Genomic DNA, 19,337 nt, shown 5'->3' with positions numbered 1-19,337 from the left:
TAGGAAGGTCAAAATCAATAAAATTATATACACGAAGGTGTGTTCTATGTGTAACTGAGGGCTTGTGTGGGGTGTGCCTACGATGTCCCTTATTTAGCGCTATGGATATATATTAAACAAGTCAAGGGTTAAATAGTGGTCGTTGCATGTCCAGGCTGCGCTATACCAAACTGAATTTTGCATAGTTTGTGTTGATGTGAGGAATGTGTAACAAAGCACGCTTATATTATATTAAGTTTAATTTACTTTAATACGCCTCAAACTATTGTTAATTACCTAACGGTGACGTTACAGTTATAAAACGAGTTTAAAATCACTTGCAAAATATCATTTATTCATACACTTTTTACGTCATTAGATTTTTATCTCATATGACGGGCGTCTGTATGAATTTTTTTTTCACTTATTAAAGAGATTCTTGAATAATTGCATAGAAGCAACTATTCGGAATGGTTGGTATGAAACGTAAGGCACGGGTGGAAAGTGTTGAATAAACATGCGACTTCCGGTGGAAATCGGCCGACATTGTGTGATGAGAACGAGCAATCGGTGTGAATATAATCCGTCATACTATTCAATAGTTTAAATAAAAAGTTTCTACTAAATAAATGAGCAATGTCATAAACTATTTACTATACTATAACGTATTACTATACAAACATACATTTTATAAGATACTAGCTGCTCCCGCGAACTTCGTTTCTCCTTAATGTGGTTTTAGTTAGCCTTAATACCGTGACACGAAAGAATAATTTCACTGTATTATAGTCAGTATAATTTGAATTTGATTTACACTTCGGTCTAAGTAACACGTGGTTGGCTATGCTAACAGCAAAAATTAAAAAGTAGAAATAATTGAATTTCACGGTTTATCGGTCTGTTAGAATCTTTTGAAGTTAACAGATAATTGAGACTGTCCATTAATTATAGACAAATAATTTGCGATAAAATAAAATTGCGACTATAATTAAAGATCTAAACTATCCTATCTCTTAAGTTGGACCTGATCTGACAGATCACGGTGTGCCAATTTAATTTAAAATCGGTTAAGTAGTTTAGGAGTCCAACGTGACAGGAGATTTATATATATATTAAATTATAAGTTATAACTCTAGTAGAAGGGGGCTTCACGAGCCACCTGAAGCCAGTCTGCGCCAGCAGCTGACCCAGGAAGTCGACGGTGTGTGTCAGGCACTGGAGGCTGATACAGATTGAGTCTATTAAATAAATAAGTGGCGCTACAATCCGTTTCATGATCATTTGTTAATCGAATAGGCAAGTAGGTGATCAGCCTTCTGTGCCTGACGCACGCCGTCGACTTTTTAGGTCTAAAGCAAGCCGGTTTCCTCACGATATTTCCTTCATCGTTCGTAATGTTAAATGCGCACATAGAAAGAAAATCTATTGGTGCACATCCGGGGATCGAACCTACGACCTCAGGGATGAGAGTCGCATGCTGAAGCCACTAGGCCATCACTGCACTTTTTACTCTATTTTATTCCTCTGATTGATGCCTCTGATCTCCACTTACAGTCCTCACGTACCTCCGTGGCTTCATCCGCTATCGTATGGTTACTTTTAACTAGTCCTTTCTCTAGTACGTCCTGGTTTTGTTTGACTTCATCCATTGTATCCATCCTGTATATCCTACTTGTTAACGGTCTTGTCCCTCCTTTCGTCATCCTCTTTTAACCCACACAAAAGGGGGGGTGTATCCCCTTTTGGGTTAAAAGAGGACACATATCTATTACTCACTCTTATAATTTAAATATGTATTATATTCGATGCATTGCTTGATGATTTTATGTATATAATATACATATACAATAATTCCATATATTTTCATTAAGAACAGTCCACTTTTTGCAATCTTCGTCATTGTTGATTTCACTGACTGACTGTGGCTGAAGTATAAATGTATTTTTTTTAATACATATCAATATTATTTTACATTTTTTTTTATTCGTCACACGTTTTTCATACTATTATAGTTTACTTCTACTCTGTGGTAATAATAATCTTGCTGATAGATACAATTCCACGTGGGTCTGTCACAAAATCCGCTTACTAATGTGTCGTAATAATATTGAAGGATTGGAATTTCCATCGCTTGCAGGATAATGTGAAATGTGAACGCATTCCATTACGGGGCTTGTCCAAAGTCTGCGTTTAACGACACTAACAAAACTCTAGAAGTAATTGAAATGTTCTATGGATTTTGTCTTTGGTTTTTTTGGTTAAATTGTTATAAAAATAATTCGCTTTTTTTTAGTGATCGCGGTCAGCCAGAGACTGCTCCATTTAATTTTTTAACTATCATAATAATAGCACAAAGAAGGAAAGAAATAAAAAGATAACAACGAAGTATGTAAATGGGCCGATAGCTGCAAATATAAATAAATTAATTAATAAAGGGGCATGATGAAATGCTTTATTTTAAAAGGGTGCAAGTAGAGTTTTTTTTTTAATTTATTACCTGTCCATGGACACAAGTCCTTTTGTCGAAATTACAGAAATTAATTATACATTTGGCTTAAGATAAGAGGAATAGAAATAATTAAATATTACAAGTATTACAATTTTGATTTATGTTTAAGGTACATGTTTCCATATTAACACCAGCTATAGTATATTAAAACTACAAAATAATACTGTTTGACAGTTGTCTATGGTTTATTATTAAAAGTTGTATTTGTAGGTTCTATAGAATAATTTTACAAAGTGGTCTCTCTCCATAGGCCCTCTGCACATCAGCGCCGTACAGCACAGACCCAGCCGCAGTAGCGGAGCGCGAGAGATGTCGCTATGGCCGCATCCCACGGTCGAGTGCACTCGCTGGCACAGCACAACGGAGGGTTCGCGTATACGCGGACGGCATATACGACATGTTCCACCAAGGACACGCGCTACAGTTGCAGCAAGCGAAGACAGTTTTTCCCAATGTATACCTCATCGTTGGAGGTAGGTCTCCATTCTCTATGACGTATGCTAGTAAATAAGATCTAGTCTAATTCTAGTAATGATATGATGTTTAATTTCTTCGTTAAAGTTAACAAAATTAACTATCTGTCAAAAGTCACTAATAAATTATGTAAAATAGCATATTTATTTATGAGTTCTCAAAACAAGGGCGTAGAGAATTGAACAATAGACAATAAACACTTCGTCGGTTTTTAAATGCCATTAAGAGATAAAATATATATATATACACTGTTAAACGTTAATAACATAATTTACTTTATTTGTTATTGATTGATTACTATGTATACATACTTTAAGAATTCAAATTGAAAAATCTTAAAAATATATAGTATTGCTAAACATTACTCTTATAAAAAGTTATTACATAATATCTTGTCATAATAAATACAGATGATTATTATTCTACATAATAATAATAATTCGGATTAGCAAGGATATTTGTAATAATCACAATAGTAAAATTTTATCAAATTCAAATGATAACTTATCTTTATAAATGTCACAAAAATAAACAGTATTCAAGGACAAAGATATTCGTTGGCAAAATATATTAAGACATGAAGCCAGTGTGAAAAGGCTTATACCTCAAATGAAAGAAATGTCAGGGCTTTATGAGGGACTGAGACCCCCAAGTGAAAGAAATGTCAGGGCTTCTGAGACTGTCTCTCACTCCTAAATGACAGAAGTGCCTCTAGTCACGGACATCATATAAGTCCCTAGCGTTCTCTGTATTGAGACTCTACCTCAATGTTGCGAGTACTGGAAACTGCATCATGCAAAAAGAAATGCAATTATAAGACCGGTGCTGGAGTGGGTCTTATAAACCTACTTTCCTATTAAGAATAGATCACAGATACAGAAATCCTTGTAGCGTCACAAACGAAGGAGGTGGACTGGTCTAGGTGGTCCATGTGTCAAATGCTTTACAGCCAAAAGGTACCATAGACAGGATTTTGTAATCAGACTGATAGCTGTCAGGACATTAACTGATATATCTCATGAATCCTCTAATCACCGCTCCGTTTAGACGCTTAGACATTGATAATATTTAAACTCTCTAATCTAAATCCATTTCTAACTGTTCAGACTACGTAACAGTGGATGCTTGATAATTTTATTTCTTTTCCGGTCTCTTGGAAAATACTTGATAAATCACTGTTAATACTTAATTAGTCACCTCGGTAATTAGAAGTTGAAGAAATAGTATCTTGCTCGCCAACATGCGATAATTTGAAGTGCGCGCTTTGAAATGTCACAGACCTGTCAAGTGTCAATTTTGGGCAATGATAGACGGAAACACTCACTCAAAAATAGATTACAGACTACTTTTTAAAATATGGTTGTAACTAATTGTTAATAGATAGTAACCTTCTCGTCTAGCATGCTAGTCTCCCCGCAGCCCTCAATATTTATTATCTAATTGTGTTTTTTTCATACCTGTGTTAAATTTATTTCAAACACAGTTGAACAAATATAATTACTTTTCGTTAGTAAGAATATTTGCAATTGTATAGAGTATTTTTGTGTTATGTCATTTAGTTTTAATATCTTATACGTAATTTGCATTATCTACTTCGTATTACTAATTGCTTAGGAATGTTTAAAGTAAATATGTTATATTTATGATATAAATTCCATTACATACTTTTAAAAATATAAGGACTCTGTATCCACGGTTATGAAATAAATTAAAAAAAAAAAACATTCTAGTCCTATGAAATTTAATTTAATCTCTAGTCCCTTGAGTTTCAAATTATCGATAGTTGACTGTGGCTAAATAAGTAATTGAATCATTGGAAATCGAATATCAACGAACACGGATTGGTCGGAATACATCGTACGATGTAATCTATAAATGTGCAGTCATGTCTTGTGTAATTAGTTTTTTAATCGGAATTGATAAACACGTGACTATATTTAGATAACTTTTCGAATGAGGGACAATTATTTATTATACAAATGTATGGATGTATATTTAGGCTTAGATATCCCTTGGAGGGACAGGTCGTTGATTCATCAAATGGCAGTGATGTGCTGGCACTCTATTTCCTTGGAGTGTTTTTTAATAGGTTTATATATAACAGGGGGCAAAACGCCCTGAAAGTGATACTGCCGATAAATCAAAACTTGATAAAAGAAATGTTGAGTTCAAACGGAAAGATGGGTGGAGTGGAGGTGGGTCGTCTGCCCTGATTGGAGTTGTCAGTCAATATACGCCAAACTTTAGTTTGTATCGACATTCATTGACGTACCCTGAACGAGTTAATTAAGTATTTCCCGCTAAGGATATACACTTCTCGACTTTGGCCAGTTAGTGCTTGGTAGGGGCGATCCCCTACCAAGCACTTTACACACTTTAAAGTTGACAGAACCATCCTTTTGCACAAGTTTTTTATTCTCCCGTATTATATTTAATGGAGGTCTAAAGTCGCCTTTGTCATGTCCAATCATTTCGTACCTTTTTTATCAGGGTTAAACAAATAACTTTGTGGTTAAAATTAGTTTTTGCTAATTTCGAGTAATTCTAGATGTTTTTTAATGTGACAGAGCGCAAACAGAAGGCTTACCTGTTGTTAAGTGACACCGCCGCCTATGGATACTCACATTGCCAGAAGGTTCGCAAGTAGCCGGCCAGTTTAGTAGAATTAGTTCGCTCTTTGCTGGAAGGACCATAAGTCGAATTGGTTCGGAAATACTTCAGTGGGCAGCTGGTCTTCTTCTCTTATCTTGGTATATCAATAAACAAAAACGATTGAACTGATTTCAAATTAGATGTTACATCATTATTCAGGAGCAGGCTATATTTACTTCCAAAATGTCCATACGAAATCGTTATAGTAAATAACTTTGATTATATAATCATTTGCACAATAATTATTTAACAATGCTTAGTACGGTTAAATTGTTAGTTGGGAAATATGTTATCGTGTTATCAAAGCACATTTCTTATCAAACTTAATGCGTTTTATAAAAGCAGTTACGCTTCCACGGTGGATTAAATTTCAAATTGCATTTGAGAATACGCCATAATTTGTATTGTAACCTTTGATTAGAGCAAACTGTCGATAGTTGCGTACCTTTATTTAAGACGCTCAAAATGTTGTATCTTCCCGTATTTATATTTTAAAAATGTCCTTATTCGTACACAGAAACATACATATGTTTAAGTCGGATATAGAAGTAGAAATTGGCTGTGCCAAAAATCAATCTGGAACTGTTTAGGAAAATCACCTTTTGTGTTTAAATGTTTACAACAATTTACCAAAAGAATTAAAAGATCTAGACTAGCTTTTTTTTTAATTGACTTGGTGTATTATTAAATAAATGATTATTTGCGTGAAACACTGTAGTTGATATAAATTTAATAACATTTGATGATGTGTACGATACAAATAATATATGAATTGCCAATTCATATGACTAATAATGTAAAATGTAAAACTCATTTAAAGACAAATTTATTGTGTCTAGCAGAATATGCTAACTTACTATTGCACCACCTTACACATTTTGTACCAAATTCTTGCGATTAATTATTATTATTTGGTTTTAAGAATTCAATATTATTTATACATAGTGATTAGTTTTGAGCAGTGGCTGTGGCTTTCAGCGTGCTGAGATGAAACAGACGTCAGCATTGCACCAATGGACTTTCTATGTGCCCTCGGTGAAGGAAAACATCGTGAGGAAATCGGCCTTACACCAAGAGTGGCGTGTGTCAGGCACAAAATGCTGTTGAGCCTTGTCTAATGGATTGATAACGAAACAGATACAGAAAAAGATAGTTTTTTTTATTGATTGCAAAAAAAAACACAAATTCCTATAATCGTTCCCCGGTCGTTTGGCCCTAAGACTGAACGACTCTAGCACGGTGTAGTTCTGTAAATTAAATATTAATCTTTTTCTATGGGGCTGAGTAACCAAGTTCTAGTTTTTTTATTGTCTGCACAGGGACATTACATTTCGTAAAAATGTATTATACAATAAATGATAATTTGCGTGAGATAATGTCAAATGTAAAACTCCTTTAATGACAAATTTGCGCGACATTTTACACATTTTTAAATTAGGTTAGACATAATATTACTATTATCTAACCTAATTTACTAAAAAAAGAATATTTAATATAAGAAACCAATAACTTATTTATTATATTACCCCTATTAAGGGGAAAACACTCCGTTCTTGTGTACTCTTTCCACTTTCCATTGTTTATCGCTTAAGAGCATCTAATTCAAATGGTTTTGTCCCATTCAAACTTCTCACGAGGCCCATGGCGTCACGAAGCTCGCCGTCACGAAATAGCCTCGACGAATATTCACGTGTTGGTGGAGTCTTTGTTCGTGGGCTCCAGCAATCTTTTTGATTATTATGACGTCCTCTACATTAAGGTCCCGATGGAATTAGTCATTGCGAATGTACAGCAGTTGTTGGCTATACTGAGAAAAAAATTCTGGAATCTTTGGATTTTTTTTAACAAATATCGTTAGGTTAGAGCAGTGTTGGCCTTGTGACTTCAGTGTGCTACTCTCATCCCTGAGGTCATAGGTTTCGATCGCCGGCTGTGCACCAATGGATTTTCTTTCTATGTGCGCATTAAACATTAGCTCGAACGGTGAAGGAAAACATCGTGAGTAAAAACGGGCTTGCCTTAGACCCAAAAAGTCGACGTCCGTCAGGCCCAGAAGGCTTATCACCTACTTGCCTATTCGATTAACAAATGATCATGAAAGAGATACAGAATCTGAGGCAGATCCCAGACATAAAAAGTCTTTGCTAGCTAGCGCCTTAGATTTATTTTAATACCAGAAAAGACACACAAGAGGAGAATCATTTACTTGGTTATTGCGCTATTTGTATCTGTTTTTAGGCCCCGCGAACTTCTTTTCGCCCTTATATGATATTCCCTGGCTAACCTTTTCAATACATACATCTGGAACATTTTCTATTGTACCTCATCGAGACTGTTAGCATTCGCAATTAGGGAAAAATAAGACTTTTTTTTTAATTTCTTCTATTCGATTATGAAACAAACAAAAGTATGAGAGTCAGTCCCAAAGTTATTAGCCTTAATTCGGCACAGAAGGCTGACCACCTACTTGCCTACTTATTCGATTAACAAATGATCATGAAACAGATTCGCTCGGCAGAACGCCATTGATTTTTTTTTTAATATCGTTAGGTATAGTTATTTTTTTCTTTATTAAGGTGATTATACTGAATATATGGTGTCCCTTTTTCCAGTGTGCAGTGATGCCCTAACACACAGTCGAAAAGGCCGGACTGTTATGACAGAGGATGAGAGGTACGAAGCAGTCCGGCATTGCAGATATGTTGATGAGGTGAGTTAGAAGTATACATTCGCAAACGCTCTTGACACTGAGAGACTCTCACTTATTTGTATTCAGACATGGTCCCAGTCAGTCTTGGGCTTATACTTATACATGTATACAAATAAAATTTTAAATACAACTATATTTTCTACTCATTTATGTTTCTTGCAATTGCTTATGATCTTGGTTATTAATTTGTTCGTTTCACAGATTAGTAAAATGGCCATAGAAGCTTAGATTTCGGAAAGTTTGAAAAGAATAAAGTTTCCGAATACTCTGTAAACTTGGCCGGTCCAAACGGTAGTCGTACAATAAACGTTTTTATGTATTTATAAAAACAAAAATATATTTTATTAATGCATCGGAATAATGTTTTTTAAGAATATTGCTACAAGGTCCATTTTTTTATTGAATGTATTGCAATATACAAAAACAAATGTGTGCGTGTACTAGTGTACACACGTAAGAAGTGAAACTTCTTTATGACCTTATTTTTCGAAAAATGATCTACTATATGCAACTTTACAGAAATTGGTTAAATAAAGTTAAATTAGATAAAGTTTAACTAACGGCTTTTATTATCAAAGACATGAATACAAATAATACAATTATTGTTATCATACTTTTTTATTAATGGCTTCGAATCTCTTCGAATCAACCGTGGTAAGGAGAAGAAAAGATGGCGCGTAACTGAAAAATGTGACGGTTAATTTTTTTCCAACGCCGATAAAGAGGTTTCACTTCAACAAGCACAAAACATGCTTCGAGACAAATAAATTCTTAGTATTTTATGTGTTGCACTTATTATTCATGAATGACGTAATACAGTGTTTGTGAATCACTAATGTGTATTCTTCGAGTATATGTATCTTGGATTAGCATGATGACGTTAATATGACTGGCATACATGGCTATCTCAATCTTAAAGTTGTATGAATACCTTTGAATGTGAATCACAATTTTTTTTTAACAATTGTGCGTCGGGAGTTAACCCTGACCTTCGTGGTCGTGACTTTAAGTTGTCAAGTGTCAAATTCCGCGCTAATTCTCGATTTTATATACCGTCTGTCAATCTAATACATTTTAGACCTGCAATCAAGCATACGGAAGTAATTCTAACAATATATTCTATCTAAATCTAATGTTAGACAAATAATATGGGTTCCTTTAAGCGATGGTTCAATCCATATGTGTGCTGCAGAAGCGGGCTCTTCCGGGGATTTGTTGTGGTTCCCTAATGGAGTCGGTACAGAATAACTTTAAGGAATTAGATATTATGATACCATCTGTTCAATATATTTTTGGAGCCTTGTTGTATATACAAAAATTATAAACGATTTTAAAACAAATGGCGACTATCAGTATAATACTCGAAACAGAACTTTATGCGTAGACCAACCAGGCACCAGAAGATAAACCATTCCTTATAAGGCAATTGTATTCGTTTTTAAAACAATCTCCCAAACAAGGTTTGAATTTATTTAGTCAAAGTCCTCGTTTAACGTAAATGAATGATTAAAGAGTTTTATAAATTAAACGAATATTGAAATGGTCCTAAATATTTTGAGTGATTTGCTCCAGTTCAAACAATTTGTATGTCTCAAAACATTGCGATTAAAAAGAGTGGCGGAAAGTCTAGTTCTGCTTGCCCGCTTTAAGCCCTTGACTTGCGAATTGGTAGTAAATGTAAATTTAGAAACAACTTCACAACTTTTCTGTTGACGTTCATAAGTGTACTTGGTTACTTATATGATTAATTGAGTTTAAGCTTAAGGCATCAGCTGGACAGGCGTGCCCTCCAATAGGCCACATATAACAAAATATTTTTTACTTTCTCTGTGGACGTCAAATACAGATCACGTGATGCGCTGTGCTCTACAAAATTTGGGACAAGAGTTGACCTAGTGTCCACTCACTTGTCAAGTGGATGCCACGAGAGCGTAACATGTTATCTGACCTTGAGCTGAAAATTAAAACAATCCGGTTGTTTTAGCAATGGCCTTGCATCAACGGATTCTGTAATCAATCGTTATTGCCACGAATTTATGGCCAAGCGGGAGTATTTTTTATCAAAATTGTAATACAGCCTTCTTTGAGTTATACATGCATGAACATATATATTATTGTAAATTTTTTTAAATGTTGTGTCTGTTAGTTTAAAAATAAGCTAATGGAAGTACTAAAACTAAATGTTAAAATTAAAGTTTTTATCAAACTTTAAACAAATAAAAAAAATGTCATATCTATTTATAAATTATATTTACTAATAGAGGTTTATAGTACGTGTTAAGTAATCATTAAATAGCTTCAGGAATTGCGCCGATTTTATGTTTACTGAATGCATGAAACACGTAACACGCATAATTCGTTGAATACCACTTCTGGTTGATCGGTAACTGAAATAATATATTTAGTATATCATGGTAATCTGACCTTCGGACGTCAAAAATGTATGGATTGACATACGAGAGTCTTTCGTTCTCTTCACTTAAACTTGCTCTAATACCGGAGTAGTTTTCGATAATTGTGTGTTCGATAGCCGAGTTTGATATCCGAAGGACTTAGGTTTCATTCCCCGTAATTTTCTAGCCAAAATCAACTTTTCGGAAAATATGGTCCCGAGACTGTAACGTCACTGAACATATTATTCGATTGTAGCAACTTAATATAATATTTATTTTTTATTTTCTCATCAGTATTCCTACAGCTTATCACAAAACAATGTCTAAAAACATTATACACAAAAGCCAAAAACAAAATATATATTTTAAAATAGCTCTTTTTTGGAGAACACTATTTACGGGTTTGAAATATAGATAAAAGCCGATTCTCAGACTTATATGCATTAAAAAATCATAAGAATCGGTCAAGCCGTTTCGATGGGATGGGAACGAACATTGTAACAGAAGAATTTTATATATCAGTTAAAGTCTACTTGTTTAAAAAGATTCTGGTTACTAGTACTATATTTAGTTATAGCAAAGTTATATTGCATTGTTATAATGGCGTCCTTATTAATGAATGTCCGCCAACACGGTGGCTAATGAGACTTGCGAAGGGGCTACACACACACACACTATTACCTAACTCTCACTATGATGGGTTGGATTTTCGATGGACTAGATATTGCTCATCCGGGGTTTTTGTTGCATGCGAATTCGCGAAATTTCTACGGTCCCAACCGGAAATAGTTAAAGAATTACTACTGAATAAATTCAAAGCTCTCGTTAAACGTAAATTTATCAATAAAGCTTTTTATAAATTTGACGATCATTGGGATTGATTTGCTCCACTTGAAACAATTTGTATGACTCAAAACATGGCGATTAAAAAATGTGGCGGAGAGTTTCTTGCTAGTTCTTTTGCCCGCTAAACTGCCTTGATTTGGGAACTGGTAGTAACTGTAAAATTTGAATCAATTTTATAAGTTTTCTGTTGACGCTCAATATGTTATTGTTTGAGTTTGAAACGACTACCAATAGCGCAGTTATCATATTTGTTGTGTATTTTCACATTAAAAATTTTCAGGTGGTACGCGACGCGCCATGGGAGTATGAAGAAGAGTTTTTAGAGAAACACAAAATAGATTTCGTTGCCCACGACGATATACCATACACCTCCGGCGACTCTGAAGATGTCTACGCAATGGTCAAGTCCAAAGACATGTTCGTCGCCACGCAGAGGACGGAAGGTACTTTTTTTTTATAAAATAGGGGGCAAACGGGCAGGAGGCTCACCTGATGTTAAGTGATACCGCCGCCCATGGACACTCTCAATGCCAGAGGGCTCGCGAGTGCGCTGCCGGCCTTTTAAGAATTTGTACGCTCTTTTCTTGAAGGACCCTAAGTCGAATTGGTTCGGAAACACCTCAGCGGGCAGCCGGTTCCACATAGCGGTGGTGCGCGGCAAAAATTGCCTTGAAAAACGCTCAGTCGTGGAACGTCGGACGTCGAGGTGATACGGGTGGAATTTTGTGTTTTGCCTCGACGTCCGATGCTGAAACTCAGCTGCAGGTATTAATCCGAACAACTCCTCTGAACACTCTTCATGGTAAATGCGGTAGAAGATGCAGAGTGACACCACATCTCTACGCAACGCCAAAGGATCGAGCCGCTCGGAGAGATATATCGACTGTATACATAGACTGTATACATTTAAAGTTATAGTTATATTGTTTATAAACAGCAATTTTCCTTTAATTACGTTAAATGCATTGGTCCAGAGACAATATTGATGTGTATGTTAGGTCTCGGTCTAGACAGTTTATCTGAAGCGCCCTAGACCCAGTCAGCCTATCGCGAATATTGTTGTGATAACATACATTGAAGGTCATAGTCGATATACAGTGTAAAGTCTATATAACGACACTAGAGGGTTGTCGTTAAATAGAAAGAAGAAAAACGTATAGATAATACATGATTCCTACTTATTAGTCAATAAAAGAACGAATTTCTTAGAAAGTTCGTGTGCATGACGCCGACAGTCGAGTTTATTGCGGGCTAGGACAATAAAGCAACATAAGAACGTACACAGCTGCGCAGTTTTCACTCTTGGTAGCAACAAAATTTTGTCGTTATTGAGAGTGATTGTAATGCTATGTAGAGTGAATCATTGTATGGAAGAGAAGCTAACCTAACCAAATCCAATTGATTTCGACGCCTTAGAGTCAGTCGTAAATCGAGCAACGTTACATGGAGTTTAATAACTAGTTTGATACATATACCTTATTAATACCAACTTAAATTCTGTCAGCGTTTTGTCGACTTCAATGTGAATCGGATACATATTTTTGTATGTTCTAAATAAAACCTCTCAACCATTTTATGAAAAATAAAGTGGCGTTACGACAGTAATCATTAGATTTACAAAATATTCATTATTAAAAATAAGGACTTCATAACTAAGGATGTCACGTGACACAAAACGATCACAGATTATTCAAAACGACAATGCTTACTTGTAAAGAATGTCTTCTAACCCAATCCTTGTCAGTCTTGGGCTTTCTCGTCTTGACTTGACGTTTGTCGACGCGTCAACACAATGACAATACTTTCTTACCCCATTTCTTAGACATGTTTCATGTTATCATCTACATGATATTGTTTTCCATCGACAGGCGTGTCCACGTCGGATATTGTGGCCCGTATCGTCCGCGACTATGACATGTACGTGAGACGAAATCTGGCCCGAGGCTACTCGGCCAAGGAGCTGAACGTCTCCTTCCTTAATGAGAAGAAATTCCGGCTTCAGAACAAGATGGACGAGCTCAAAGATCGGGGGAAGAAGGTGAGCGTCACTGAGCACTCTTATGTCTCTTTCTGTCTCATTGTATTAAACTGTGTTGGAAAGAGACGGATGACTAGTACACTGACTTATTTATAATTAATAACAAGGTTTTGTCTCTTTCTTCTATTGTCTATAACTCTTATTGATTACAATAACTAGTAATTAACATAAAGTCAATCAATCGTTTGTTAATGGGCTTTGAAAATGTATCTCTTTCAGGTCATAACAAATATTGGCGAAAAGAGGGTAGACATCCTCAGCAAATGGGAAGAGAAGTCCCGAGAGTTGATCGACGCATTTCTGCTTCTCTTCGGCCCCGATGGCAGACTCTCCAGCATTTGGAACGAGTCCAAGGGTCGGCTGATGCAGGCCTTGAGTCAGCCGCCTTCGCCGCAGGCCTCCGAGAATGGAGATCCACATGAGAACAGGTATACACATCTTTGGAGGACAATTTTGAAAATATAAACAAAATCATATAACAAAAGTATTCATAATTAAAACCTATATCTATATAAGTGACCAGATCTCTAGAGGCATCTTAGTCTAAGAAGAAGCTAAGAAGACGGTCTACCCTGAAATAGGGCTTTCGAACTCAGGCTACCGTCAAAAATTAAGAAAAGCTGACTTAGTAGACCATAAAAGATTATTGAATACCTGAGGCCGTTACAAAGTATTGTAGAGTTGTTGGTTATTCAAAATAACATAAATCCATGCCGCTACAACCTTTTTTAGGTCTGGGCCTCAGATTTCTGTATCTGTTATTTGAAGTTAAACTTCTTTTTTCGGTGCTGTAAAAAATTACCGTCACATTTTCGGTTACGCGTCACATTTTTTGTTACGTTTTTTCCGTTACGCGCCATCTTTTTCTTGTCCTTACCACGGTTAATTCGAAGAGATCTGAAGCCATTAATAACAAAAATATATAATAACTATTCTATTACAATGATAGTAATAATTCTATTACAATTAATGAAATTCTGTAATAATTTTAGAAGTAATAAGGTTAAATGAAATAATTGCAATATTTGTATTCATGTCTATGATAATAAAAGCCTTTTGTTAAACTTTATCTAATTTTACTTTATTTAACCAATTTCTGTAAAGTTGCATATACTTGATCATTTTTTTGAAAAAAATAAGGTCTTAAAGAACTTTCACTTCTTACGTGTGTACACTAGTACGCGTACACATTTTTGTGATCAATCAGCCTCCTGCGCCTGACACATGCCGAATTTTGGGTCTAAGGCAAGCGGTTTCCTCACAATGTTTTCCATTTGAGTGAATGTTTAATGCACACTTAGAAAGTCCATTGGTACACGGATCTCGACCTCAGGGATGATCACTGTAAAGCCACAACACTGCTCGGTTATTAAAAATACTATTTAAAAGATCAGTGTTGGCCCTGTATCTAAGTGTCACTCTCAAACCTAAGGTCTTCTATTCAAATGGCTGTGTAAAACTGGTTAAGATGAATGGAAACATGTCCTAGACTCAACAATCCACTCGGGCCAGGTGCAGAAGTCAGATCCGACTTGTCCTTACAATAAATTATTAAGGAACTTTACAGTTACTCTACACCTGTGAATTTCGAACTGTTATAATAATAATAATATAGCCTTTTAATCACATCGATACACATAAACATAGGTCATCGTATTAAACTAGATATTAGAAGGTTGAAAAAAAAACATTCTAATATTTGGATATTGCTTGATTTCTGCAGATCTTTGGCAGTTTGCCAGTCCGCAAGACCCTCCAACCTTTTCCATTCATCTTTCTTGGGCCACTCTTTTCCACATCACTCCTGCCTAGTGGTAGACTAGTGACAGACTAGACATCCATCTTCCCATCTTTTTTGTGGTGTTCCTCTACTCCTTTTGGCTTTCCTAGGGTACCATCGTGTCACAATTTTACTTCATTTGTCTTTTCCTCTTATCATGTTCGAACTGGCAGTAAATATAAATTCAACATCAATTTCAAATCTTTTCTGTAGACGTAGGAATAAAGTTATTTTGAGTTTGAGTTTAATGAAAACTGTTTCAACAGGAGTTCAGAATCACCTCCACCGACGAAGGCGAGGCGTTGTGATAACCTTTGGGACCCGCATGCAGGTAACTGGGTAACTAGTGCACTTTTTAGATTGCTTTGACACGAATACATATAGATATAGTACAATAGCTATCGGCACAGTTAGTATTTTGTACCTACCATTATTCATAGTAGACAGCGTTGTATATAGTTAGAAGTAGGTATGGTCTGAGTATAATCTAACTAGTTATACTTAAGCACAGGCTTTGAACATAGTAATTCACAAAATAATATTTCAATATTATTACATAAATATAATATATTGATGAACCTCAGATGCATCGAGCTCTGACGGCGGTGGTGAACCGGAAGAGGCGGCACAGCGACAGCTGACCGACGACTGCTCCGACGACGACGACTACCAGGACCCGAGTCCCTACCTCACCTAGGACCACCTTCGTGCTTTACTTTACGCCAGGCTGAGACATTTGACAATTTTGTATATTCCTTAAGGAAATAGAAGATGCTGTAACTTCAAATTGGCTTTGAACCGATCGTGCCCTCACTTGTGGATGGGCAGGTCTATCGACAAAATTTTATGTCAAATGTGAACATTGTACAAATATTTCAAATCAATATTATGTATTTGTATGCATATTTTCTTTTACGCATACAAACTGACTAGTTAACACAAGTGTTAGTTTGATTTTTAGAGATTCATTCCTCAGATATCAAAAATTTGTTTTCATTAATAATCAGTCAAATCTGGTCTATACGGTTTTCGTTGACATGTATATGATTGCTGATAAAACCTTTTTTCTCACATTTTAAGGAAAAAATAATAATTTCATAACATTCTCCTTCACATTGTTACACACCTTATGTATCTTATTGTTTTTTTATATTCATTTTTCGGTCAGTTATCATTTTGGTAAAAATATTTTATTCCATTAAAGATAACTTTTATAAATACTATGTTCTGTAATAGCTATATAATGTATGTATTAGAATAGGCTCAAAATAGGAGCAACAATTTATACAGTAAATAATGTGTCGACAGTTAAATCTGAGGAATGAAACAGTCTCCTAGTATAATAGTCCATCTGCACCGAGCTGTATAATATACAGTTATGTCAGTAAGATATGGTGACGTTTAAATGTTGCTTTTCTGATAAAACTTACAATAATTTTTATATTTGTGTTTTAATTTTTATAAAGTTGGGTAAAAACAAAAATGACGAAGTATTGCTATACATAATACGTCCGTAAACATCGAAAGATTGATATAGCGAGCATTTCTTTTGAATGAATTAAGTTATTTATGTCTTCTGTATGTTTTCTGTAACCTAGTGCGTATGAATGATTTATCCTATTAGTTTTATTATTTATAAATTATCACACAACCTCGTGTAAAACACCTAGGTCTCTAGGTGACCAAAAGATATAGATTATTTGTATAGAGTACTCTTTTAAAAATTAAATAAAGAGGTGCTTATTAATGTTTGTTTTTTACTTTTAAATCGACATGTGTCTTGGTTAAGCCATAATACTTGGAGAATAACTATACTTTACGTCTGTATGTAAAAAAATAAAGTATGCAACTTAAATATTGAAAAATGAAGTTGATCTATATATAAGTGTTATTAAAGAATAAATTATAAATAATAAGCTATGTTACTGATAAGGATTGTTGTAACTCGTACGGCATGAATAATATTTCCGGTAGATTCATTTCATATCCAAATTATCATTTTAAACAACACGTACTTCAAACAAATATTTTATTAACTTGCATTAGGCTCATGTAGTTTAAAATAATTTATTTTGCAAAAGAGATATATTGTTTATTTACAGTTTCTTCCAAAACACTAGATATTTTTAAAAAAATCATCTAAATTCTTGGTTTATAATAGAGAGTACAAGGTTAAATAAAACCATTTTCCATACAAAGTATATTTTTAATATTTTGGTATAAAGTTGTACTTTTAAAGTTCACCCCTATAATATGGAGGTTTAGAAGAGATAATGATTTGTCATTTCCATGATTAGTTTTGTGTACATTTGCACCAGTTTCAATTGTGTTGCTATAAAATTAAATTCATTTTAATAGTTTAAAAAGATATGGTTTTAAGAGAATGCAATATCCACACTATAGCACATTATACCAGGGAATACAGTATATACACAATCTATAGTAAATTAATAAACCAGTTTCTATAGATGTTAGATAATAATACAAGTTAAATCTTAAGTTATTTTATAAAATAATTTCATGCAAGAAAAGATTTCCTTTCAAACAGAAAGCTTTATAAATCATCAAATTACATAATCACATTATTAATGCATAAAAAAGTAAAGTACACACTAATTAAAAAAATAATAAATGCTTTTTCCTAGCAGTTCTAGCTGTAATTGGTGATAAATAAATCCTTAAAAATAGTAATCACAATTCTGTCTTGGCTTTAGCACTGTCACCTTTTTGTTTAAGCTCTTCAAACAAACAGGAATCATCTGTGTTTCTCAATGCATGTTTTGTACACAAGTGGATTTTTAAATCAACATTCCCTTGTAGCTTCCAATACCAGTCTTCAATGACTTCCTCATTCTCTTCTAAAAGGCTTTCACATTGAGTTTTCATGTGAGTTATTTCTGCTGAGGGTTTGTCCCATAACTCTAAAGGTATTCCCAAATCAACTTTAACACCTTTATCAACAAGGCCATGTAAAGTTTTAAAAGTTTGACTCATACCTTTAGCAAATCTCGTACTATCACCTCGCTCCTTATGAATATTATAGTCGAGGATTTTTTCACAAACACCATCCAATGACTCAATGAGTCGAAGTTCAGACTTTTCATACTTCGTCCTCTTCTTTGGCTTAACGTCATCTAGAGAATATCCAATTTCAATTACGTCGTGCACTTTGCCGGTTTCTTCTAGCCGGCTTTGCAATTCTGTTGCTAATATTTTGCACACTTCGCATCTATTAGCGTACTTGACCCCTAAGTCTTCTTCGGATTTTACTTCAACGTCATGGCTGCCCATCACATTTAATATAAATAGAAAACAGGTAAAATATTTAAGAACCATCATTGTAAGTGTTCAAATAATTTTAAGTCATTAGTTTAAATTATCTAATCTCTATTATATTATAAGATTGAAAACTCACAATCAAGATGAATTAGAGATAGACTTTCGTCTTTCAGAAACAAAATAACAGTAAAATCCTGATATAAGTGATATATCTAACATACAAAGGGTTTAATCAAGATGCCTTAGCACTTAGCAGTAGTGTATGTAGATTGTAGAAAGTCAAAAACTTAATTTGTACGAAAATGACAATTGTCTATCTGTCAGCTCTATCAGACTTGTATTGGGAATAGCTACAAAATACAGATCATTATTATCTGTAACTCATTATTAGTTACAATAAATCGGAACCCTAAATCTGAAATGCAACCTTCATGCCTTTAGGGTGGTTATACTGCCTGAATCGAAAGTCCTGGCTTTGATTCCAAGAAAAAAATAAAAATTGTTTTAGGTATGTGCTGATCAAATCTATGTAAAAATTAAAACTCAATTGTTAAAAACTGCACTCTGATCTAGTCAGTATTATATTTTATTAAACAAAGTATAAAATCCAAATTATTTGAATACACATTCTGCCAATATTGCTGCCCAATATTATAGCCTAGTAAAGTTATTTAGAG

The 19,337-nt window shown here is 34.5% G+C and overlaps 2 protein-coding genes across 4 annotated transcripts in view; one reads left to right on the top strand and one right to left on the bottom strand.

Annotated features, from left to right (window-relative positions):
* Positions 1-17,128, top strand: part of LOC123717736 (choline-phosphate cytidylyltransferase B-like) — a 30,494-nt gene extending 13,366 nt beyond the window's left edge. For 2 of the 3 annotated variants that reach the window (XM_045673878.1, XM_045673879.1), the window contains exons 2-8: positions 2,739-2,961; positions 8,227-8,324; positions 11,844-12,006; positions 13,432-13,601; positions 13,821-14,029; positions 15,648-15,712; positions 15,966-17,128. In XM_045673878.1, the coding sequence (XP_045529834.1) occupies positions 2,739-2,961; positions 8,227-8,324; positions 11,844-12,006; positions 13,432-13,601; positions 13,821-14,029; positions 15,648-15,712; positions 15,966-16,078 (1,041 nt within the window). In that variant the 3' untranslated portion in view covers positions 16,079-17,128. Of the gene's footprint in view, positions 1-2,738; positions 2,962-8,226; positions 8,325-11,843; positions 12,007-13,431; positions 13,602-13,820; positions 14,030-15,647; positions 15,721-15,965 lie in introns of all 3 variants that reach the window. The other variant, XM_045673880.1, reaches the window with a different exon arrangement.
* Positions 17,129-17,573: 445 nt separating this feature from the next.
* LOC123717664 (protein canopy homolog 4) lies at positions 17,574-18,930 on the bottom strand. The gene has a single exon (XM_045673782.1). It carries the CDS (start codon positions 18,718-18,720, stop codon positions 18,073-18,075), a length of 648 nt encoding a protein of 215 aa, XP_045529738.1. The 5' UTR covers positions 18,721-18,930; the 3' UTR covers positions 17,574-18,072.
* Positions 18,931-19,337: the final 407 nt, after the last annotated feature.

The sequence above is a fragment of the Pieris brassicae genome, chromosome 13 (genome assembly GCF_905147105.1).
Source record: "Pieris brassicae chromosome 13, ilPieBrab1.1, whole genome shotgun sequence".
NCBI classification, from domain to species: domain Eukaryota; kingdom Metazoa; phylum Arthropoda; class Insecta; order Lepidoptera; family Pieridae; genus Pieris; species Pieris brassicae.
Note: the sequence above shows the minus strand (reverse complement) of the source record. Positions and strands in the feature narration are given on the sequence as shown.